Source organism: Ruditapes philippinarum, unplaced genomic scaffold, assembly GCF_026571515.1.
Source record: "Ruditapes philippinarum isolate M1 unplaced genomic scaffold, ASM2657151v2 ctg7424_1_1_1_1, whole genome shotgun sequence".
NCBI lineage: Eukaryota > Metazoa > Mollusca > Bivalvia > Venerida > Veneridae > Ruditapes > Ruditapes philippinarum.
The window spans coordinates 39,405-48,683 of record NW_026855832.1 but is presented as its reverse complement, the minus strand read 5'-3'; the positions used below and the strand labels follow the sequence as shown (position 1 = coordinate 48,683).

Genomic DNA, 9,279 nt, shown 5'->3' with positions numbered 1-9,279 from the left:
ATAACTAACCCACTTCATGATATATACAACAACACTAAGTATTATTATACCTACATGTTAAATGACATACAACAATATAGTTACTGATACCAAAATGTACTGCAACGTTCTCACATGGAACGTTCGTGGGGCCATGTCATCAGCTGGAAGTATAAGCTATCTACTTGATAAATATAATATAGATATAGCGTGCATCATTGAACATAAGCTTAAGCCAATTACCTCCTCATTTCTAGATACAATTCACGGGAATTATAAGGCTCTAACAGTATGTGATGAAAGTTTGGTAAAATGCGGCAAAGGAGGTGTGAGCATCCTTTATAAGAAATCACTTGCTTTTAGTACAAAATCAATATTAAACACAAACTCTCATAGAATTGTTGGTATTCAACTGTATTGTGAAAATATGCTTCCAGTATATATCTTCAGCATTTATATGCCATCTGTGAATTATACCGAGGAAGAATACAAAGAATGCTTAGACAACTTACAGAGTCTTTACGATACCTACTCACCCTTGGGAACCGTTCTTTGTTGTGCTGATTGGAACGTAAATTTACATTTTACAGAATCTTTTGACAAAAGGACAACAGCTCTGATACAGTTCCTTAATCAAAACAATTTGAGAGTAACACGAACGAATGGACTAGATTATACCTTTAAGCCAACACGTAAAATGCTAGACGGGGTTATGATTTCTAAATCGAGAAATGACTTAATTACTAAATGTAACATTATAGATGACGATTGTTGCTCAGTTTCGGATCATCAACCGATATGCACTGTGATAAGTGGATCTATCATGGCGTATATCTCGAAAACTGATCATATAGCATGGAATAAATGTACAGACAATGATCTTCAAATGTACTCATATTATCTAGAAACAAAATTATTAGAATTTGATTTAAGTGATTTTGTTCCTAGTCCTCATGGCATCGAAATTCTGTATTCTCATATAGTGTCAGCAATTCAATGTGCCTCAAAAAACGCCTTACCAAAAAGCACTTATAATGAGCATGCAAAGCCCTACTGGTCGCCAAAACTAAATTCTGCCCATATTGAACAAAGAAATGCAAGAAGACAATGGATTTTAAATGGGAGATCACGTGATCAGACTGATAATAATTATATTCTGTATAAATCTGCAAAGCGACATTTTATAAATACACAAAAAGAGGAAATACATATGTTTCGTGATAAATATTATGAAGAACTCAATACAACGGCAGAATGTGACATGCGCCTTTTCTTGAGCTTATTTCGCAGAAAAAATGGCAAATCAGCTTCAGACGTAACAGATCTAAAAGACAATGACATTCTCACGCGTGACCCATATGAAATTGCTGAAATTTTCAGGAATTATTTTGGACAGGTATTTTCGCCAAAAAATAATGAAAAATTTGACTCAAAATTCTTAGATCAATTAGACATTGAAGTGAAAAAGTTCTTAGAATCAGATGACTATAAAGACGATGAAATTTTATCTGAAGCGGTGAAATTATCTGAAATCGAAAGTGCCATGAAGTCGCTTAAAAAGCGCAAAGCACCGGGTATTGACAAAGTCGTAAACGAGCATTTACTATTCGGTGGTGATGTTTTAAATAAATATCTTCAAAAACTGTTTTCTGCTATGATTCAAACATCATATATACCTTGTTACTGTAAAATTGGTATAGTTATTCCTATATACAAAGATGGAAAACCGAAAGATGCGCCAAAAAGCTATAGACCAATTAGCCTTTTACCCGTAGTATACAAAACATTTGAAAAGATACTGCACGAACGATTAGATGTATGGACCCAAGCCAATAGAAAGAATTTTCCAAACGAGCAGCAAAATGCTTACCAAAAATACTTTGGTCCCTTAACGGTTTCATTTAATCTTCAAGAAACGATTGCTCATCAGTGTGAACTAAATTCGAATACTTTTGCTATGTTTCTTGACACAGCTGGTGCCTTTGATAATGTTAGACATAATGGGCTATTCATAAAATTGAAAAACTTTGGAATTCATGGAATATTTTTAAGAATGCTCATAAATAGTTACACTGGCTTAACCGGACACATCTTAGTCAACGGAATCTTGTCTGAAAGCTTTAAAATACAACAAAGTATTCGTCAAGGAGGAATTTTATCAACATGGCTGTATCTCCTTTTTATAGACGAACTTCTTCAGTCATTACAGCTAAGTGGTCATGGAACGGTTATTGAATCCATAAGAAGTGGTAACCCAACGCTAGCGGACGATATCGTTATTCTGTCGCCAAACATTAAATCTCTTGAACACCAGTTGAATATAGCGAACAAATATGCATTCAGATGGGGATATGAATTCAATGACAGTAAATGCAAATTAATGCACTTTGGTAATTCTGGCAGACATGCGTTTAAAGATATAAATATTAATTTCGGAAGTGCTTCCCTACGTCCGGTGGACTCGGTTACCCACGCCGGCATTGAATTACACAATTCGCAAAAATGTTCAAGTGCTGTAGAAGCGCGTATCCGAAAAGGCCGCTCATCTCTATTTTCTATTCTATCTATCGACGAGACTCCTGGCGACGTGAATCCCTTAGTTTTGGCCTCTTTAGTGAAAAAAGTTACATTTCCAACTGCCTTTTACGGAGCGGAATTATAGAATGATTTGACAGACACTGATATCCTTAAGATGGAAAGATTATTCCGGTTAGCTGCCAAATGCATTCAACACTTTCCTAGAAGAACTCGAACTGATATGGCTCTAAGCATGCTGGGATGGTTACCTGCTATAGCAGAAATTGACAAACGAAAGCTTAATTTCCTGCAGAAACTGTGCACAATGCCTTCAAATTTATTGACAAGAAAAAAATTTAATTTCAGATTACACCTATATGCAAACAGACAGTTTAGCGGACAAAGCGGATATATACCTGACGTCTGTAGAATTCTAAGAAAATATAACCTTTTCCATATTGTTGAATCCTACTTACAAACAGCAATCTTTCTTGACAAGTTACAATGGAAACGAACAGTTTTTAACGCTATACGCAAATATCATACACAGCATTGGTCAGAAAGAATGAATAGCGATGATGATTTTGTACGCTTTAAAACTTTACATACCGATATAAGCCCATCAATACTATGGAGAAATTCCGACTCTCTAAACTCAATAAAACACGCATTATGTACTGCTAAAGTCCTTGTTGAGGCAAAACAAAGTGGTGTAAAAACATGCAAGAAATGTGGTTCTCAAACAAGTGACCTAAATCTCCATGTAATATCAAAATGTATTTCACTTAAAAAGACTCGAACAACTTTCCTTAATAGTGTTGAAAAACAATATAGTTGTGAACTCAGTAACTTCCTGAAAGGATGTAACAGCGAGACGTTTTTAAGAACTATCTTAAATCCTCGTGCCTTGGATATATATGACATAGTTGAATTTCTCCAAAAAGACTTCATACAAAGTGCTTGTAAGTTTATATACGATTGTTTAGTTTTTAATAACTAAACGTTTTATCTAAATAAAAACAAGGACTTCAAATGACAGAAAATATTTAAGCGGTATTGCCTAATTTACATCGCTTATATTTCGTTTCGGTAAGATGTGTGATACTAGGTTGAATACTGAGGCATTTTAACCATATATAATTACATTGCATTATCAGTATGATAACTCAAATGAAATTTAAATATGAAATATGTATAAAACAATTATATAAATGTGTTTTTATTGTTACGCTTAAATACTTATTGCTCTAAGATAACCTTTGATATAATGCTAATATAATCATATAGAAATATAATCATATAGAAGCTTATACATGTATATAAAACCATTTAACTTGAACTTAATTGTTATGTCTCTTTAATAATATATAAATGTACATTTGTCATAATCATGTATCATATGCTTGTATATATATTTCATGTTGTATATGTTGTAATCGCTGAAAAGCGGAAATAAAGAGTATATGAGCCGCGTCACGACAAAACCAACATAATGGGTTTGCGACCAGCATGGATCCAGACCAGCCTGCGCATCCGCGCAGTCTGATCAGAATCCACGCTGTTCGCTATCGGTTTCTCTACTTGTTATAGAGTTTGTAAGCGAACAGCATGGATCCTGATCAGACTACGCGGATGCGCAGGCTGGTCTTGATCCATGCTGGTCGCAAGCCCATTGTGTCGGTTTTGTCGTGACGCGGCTCATATGTTTATTTTTACATTGATACGAAGCTTAGATCAGGAGCCTGTTGTCGGTGAAATAATTTTAAAACTCGTGAATATAAAATATCGCAACGAACCAGAAGTTTTAAAACGGTTTTGTTTGTATTGTTTTAGCATTAATAGTAATTAGCAAGATCGAGTTTACTCGCTATTCAGGACAGACACTCTTGGTTTTCATTCGATATTTTTGGTTATTTAACATAACATAACATAATATTTATTCAGCATTAAATGTTACAACACTTATAGCCATTTCAATATATAATACAAACATATAAGGGCAAGTACATGGTTAACAGAGAATTATATACAAATGATTTATACAAATTAATCCTAAATTATTATTTTTTAACAGAGTGAACATAATTAATTGTAAAGTATTTTCTTAACAATATTTTTCATCATTATTACCATTTATCTGTTGTGTTATTTCTATAGTAAAACATATTACAAAGAATTTTTTTTTCTTGTTACGAGCAACATTTATGTTTATTGAATACATTTTTGTAAAACAATTCAAATATGGAGATCCATTTCATTGTGTTTACATTAACTTAAAATACTTACAAAAGATAAAAAGAAAACAAAGCAGTGAACATCAGGTTATGATAATGAAATTCGTTTTGGAATAAAGAAGAATTATTGCATATGGAAAGCTTTGTATACAAATTTGCTGACATCCAAACTACTTTTAACAGAGTCTAAATTCATAAGTGAGATAAATTTTTGCTTAGTAGGCCAATGGCAAAAATATGGATTAAAGTAGGTTTTTCTTAAGTTAGTATATTTGGGCATACTAAAAGAAAGTGGTACTCGTTTTCTATAACATTCATATTACAATTTGAACATATTCTTTAATTTCTGGGAATATTTAAATGTCTACCTTTTTCAATCATTAAATCATGAGATGATAGTCGGAATCTTGTCAGTGCTATTTTAAATTTACTATTAGGTATTACATCTAAATATCGTTCTACTTTTAATTCTTTCTTATACCAGCTTTATGACTGTAATCTATTTGAAGTTCTAATTTCAGCATCCCATGATTGTTTATATATATCAATTATTCTTTGTTTAATAGTTTGTAAAGATACGATGTCAGCATTTTGGGATAGCCAAATGTTTGACATACCAATTCATCGAAATTTATTTATCTACGCTATTCAGGATTACCCAGATTTGAAATTGTATATACATGAACTGAGTTTTCGACATTTACAATGGATTTTCTTTTGGACAAATTAAAATTTAAATATTTTTTTCTTATTATAATTAAAACTCTTTGTTTAGTTTTTAAGATAAACATTACGCATTAGGTGATATCGCATGGGTCAGTCACAAACACGCGTCTGTTTGAGGAAACAGTTATTTAATATTTCATTATACATGAATTTAAACGCTTGAAAAACTATATTGAGCCTTTGTTCATCACACATTTTTCGACATTCTATATTTTGACTTATATTTCACATAAAGCAATATGGTAATACTCTCACGCACGAACACACAAAATACATAACTACACATGCACATAAAAGTGAACACGTTCCTACAGTATTAACACTTTCGCATATGTGATCACTTATGAAATATGTTCAATGTGCTCTTTATCATTTTATGCTGAAGTTATATTACGATTTTTCAGTACAGTTAAATCTTCTAGAAATGCAGCTGTGCCCTCTTTACAGCAATTGTAGATGAAGCAAAGTATGGTAGCAAGTTATATAGATGTAAGTTCACGTATATATATTGTTGTGTTTTGTGAATAGAATAAGACAATTACACGGACATACTGTCTGTAAAGAAGAGTTACCCAGACTCATATATGTTCCACTATGTACTGACATCATGTGTTTAATTCTTTCTCAAGGCAAAGTCAAATTTCCTTAATTACACGCATTTATTTTGACAAGAATAAATGTGGTTAGTTATACATACATTGGTTCTCTTTTATATCTTGTTAGAATCAATTCTTAGGCGGAATGATGTCACACTTCATAAAATGATGTCAATTAAGGCATATATGATATAAGCATTTTGCCGCGCATTTGAAAATGCTAAACCATACAAGTCTTGCTTTTAATATGCAAAAATCAAATATATAAAATATAAGAATTAAATCGAACACACACAATGGTTTGACATAGATGCAATGTGCATGCGACTTTATTTTATTAAATTTGTTTTCTTTTCTTAAACATATTACTGTATCAAAAAATATTCAAGAATTCAAAAACCTAGCTAAACGCCGTTTTCCGGTACTTTCTGTACATAGCTCTGGGGAATTCACCTAATGGATTGTAATAGCGAACTCGATGTTTTCGGCCTTTTTTAATTTTTTTAAAATTAAATTGAAATAAAACTGTTATTTCTTTATAAGAAAATAATTAAATATCATTGTATGAATAATTCCATACAAAAAATAAAGTAAATACACAAGTTTACGCAGAAAATAACCTTATTTATTATGGAAGATTCCACTACGTCTGTTTAAATTTTATTGTTTTTCATCATAAACAATTTATTTTTTTTGAAAAATTTGAGAGGATATTAAATGAATATAATTGATAATTTTCAAAAACATATTTTTTTACCTTAAACGGTATAATAATACTAGAAAAATAGAAATATCATGTAACTGTGTTATGTATTTCATTTGGTGTAATTCCCCAGAGCTAAATCCGTAACGTACCGGAAAACGGTGTAAAGCTAGGTTTTCGAAAAGGTCTTCTTTCTTTACAGTTTAATCACTTTTATATATGTTATTGATATGTAGTAGTCATAGTACTTTTGCAGTGCAATAGTATTTCGTGCAAACTTAACTATAGTTGAAACAGTCTGTGTACAGTATCATGCATTGGTATAAGTTTGCACCAACTTGCTAAATAGGGCTAAATATAGCTACATTTAAAACAAAATGAGAAGTTAATAGAAAATATCACAGCATTTATAATCTTTTCAATAAATGATACAAAACTTTCCTACCTGATTGATAATTATAAAGCAATATTTTTGGGGAAAAGGTGCAATTCGAGCCTAGTTGTCTTGCATTGATATTTACCACAACCTTACCTACTGCATTACGCTGAGAGTTGGTAAATTTGTTGATAATTTAATTTATATAGCTAGCCTGTTTGAAGATAATAAACACAATATGATAGCTGTTTTACACCTGGATAGTGGACTTGACCACCTCGTCACTTAATTATCATACTAAACGCACAGTACTTGTGCGCACGTGAAACATATTGCGTTGATACGTAAATATTTCACGTGCGCACGTAATAGTCGCATTCGCATGTATTAACTAAAATATTTCCTATGTTATTTTATGCAATTGTCACATATGATACGTTTGTTTTATTATCTGAATTTGATTTCATACTATCAGATTAATGCTATAGGCAAGGGAGGATATTTTGATTTATATTTCGTGAGAATTATCACATTTCATTTTAGAGATGACACACTGTAAGAGATTATATTGTCAACTTACCTAGTTAAACGGTCTTAGCAATAAAAAATATTAATCTACACTATTGTATATTGAAGGTATTTATTCGTTGCTGAGATAGTTTTTGAAACAATTGAAATTGAAACAAATAATAATGCAAATTTGTTAAGATTAACGTTTTAATATAAATGAGAAGTATAGCTGGGTATTCCGTCTTTTACTTCACTGGATATCATTGTGCAAACACGGATCTACATCTGAGTAAAAATATCTGTTCTTTTTAAGCCTTTTTTCAAACGAATTGACTCCTACTTACGGCGCTAATTTACATCGTAAAACGATCAAAAAGATTATGTCAGCACTTTTTCCCAATACAATGTTATTTTGTATTAATATATTTTAAATCAATAAAACATTCTTTACATAGAACAAAGATACCATTATCATTTATATTACAGGTGTGAAATAAATATATTCGTAAAGGTTTTAGAACAAACACATATAACTTATCATCCGTCATAGATTAATCATTTCATTCAAATCCTGTGTAATGGTTGCTAATAAATGACATCTTTATCCTAATAATATAAAATAATTTTGAAATTTGCGTTAGAAAAAAATGTATAAATGTATACGCATAAAAAATGCTTGTGTATAGTCTTTTTGAAAGTTGTGATAACTATTTCATGACACTATTTAAACAGGATTTTAAATTCTCTTTTTCAGATACACACATGCCGAAGAAGATTGTAATATCTGGAGATAACATTTCCAACGTCACGAAATAGACACCGTCACACTGGTCTACGTAACATTCCTATAGATGATTGATATATTTAAGTGCTTTTAAGAACTGTGTTTGAATGACGAATTTCTGTGAATGCGGATTTTTAGTTTTAATTATTATTAATTATACTTTCTGTAATAATCAATTTGTGCTATGGACTCATTTTCCTAAAATAATATATGAATGTTAACACGAACAAATGATATGAATATCTTCAAAATATTTTATGGGTGTAATACAAGTGGCTCATAAAAATCATTGTTGAGATAAATAGAATCGAACTTCAAGTTGGTATAGTTTGTTCTAGATTAAAACAACATGCAATTCATAAAGGTTACGGCTTGAAAATATCGAAACATGTACATGTATAACTCGATCTCTAAAGAAAATATCGCAGTGCGGATTTTCTCCACTGTGATACGTATTTCATGACTCTGTATCGCATCATACCGGTATATCGCCGTTCCGTTGCAACGCTACATTAATTTGTCCCTCTGGAATAAGGCTTGCAACAATATATGACTGTTGTAGCGAAGACATGTTTATTTTGTTTAATATATGTATACATATTGAATATATGTTTATGAAATAATAAATATTTAAGAGTGACTCGATTTGGTTTTTACTTTATTATTTGAAATACTCCAATTGTCAAGATAAAGTTCTTAAGCATATGACTTTACAGTTCCCATTCAAAATTTGTAATAAAACATGTTCTATTGTACAAGTCTGCATTTCGGTCATGTATACGTGTCACTTATATGTAAATGCATGCTTTTGATTTTATCTGTATCTTCTTTTATCAAGAAAATACAGTTCTGTA

The 9,279-nt window shown here is 31.3% G+C and overlaps 1 protein-coding gene across 2 annotated transcripts; it reads left to right on the top strand.

Moving 5' to 3' along the window:
- Positions 1-1,880: 1,880 nt before the first annotated feature.
- Positions 1,881-9,065, top strand: LOC132744532 (uncharacterized). Of its 2 annotated transcripts, none has more exons than XM_060733281.1 (2): positions 1,881-3,458; positions 8,396-9,065. In XM_060733281.1, the coding sequence occupies exons 1-2, from the start codon at positions 2,672-2,674 to the stop codon at positions 8,455-8,457; spliced, it is 849 nt and encodes a 282-aa protein (XP_060589264.1). In that variant the 5' UTR covers positions 1,881-2,671; the 3' UTR covers positions 8,458-9,065. The 2 variants fall into 2 exon arrangements, 1 of the variants encoding a protein (XP_060589264.1); XR_009627709.1 differs by lacking the exon at positions 1,881-3,458 and adding an exon at positions 5,556-5,945.
- Positions 9,066-9,279: the final 214 nt, after the last annotated feature.

Excerpts from the sequence above, each read along its gene's own strand:
- LOC132744532 (XM_060733281.1), top strand. The coding sequence starts at position 2,672 with ATGGAAAGATTATTCCGGTTAGCTGCCAAATGCATTCAACACTTTCCT. Across the intron at positions 3,459-8,395 it reads AGACTTCATACAAAGTGCTT|ATACACACATGCCGAAGAAG; the intron begins GTAAGTTTATAT and ends TCTCTTTTTCAG.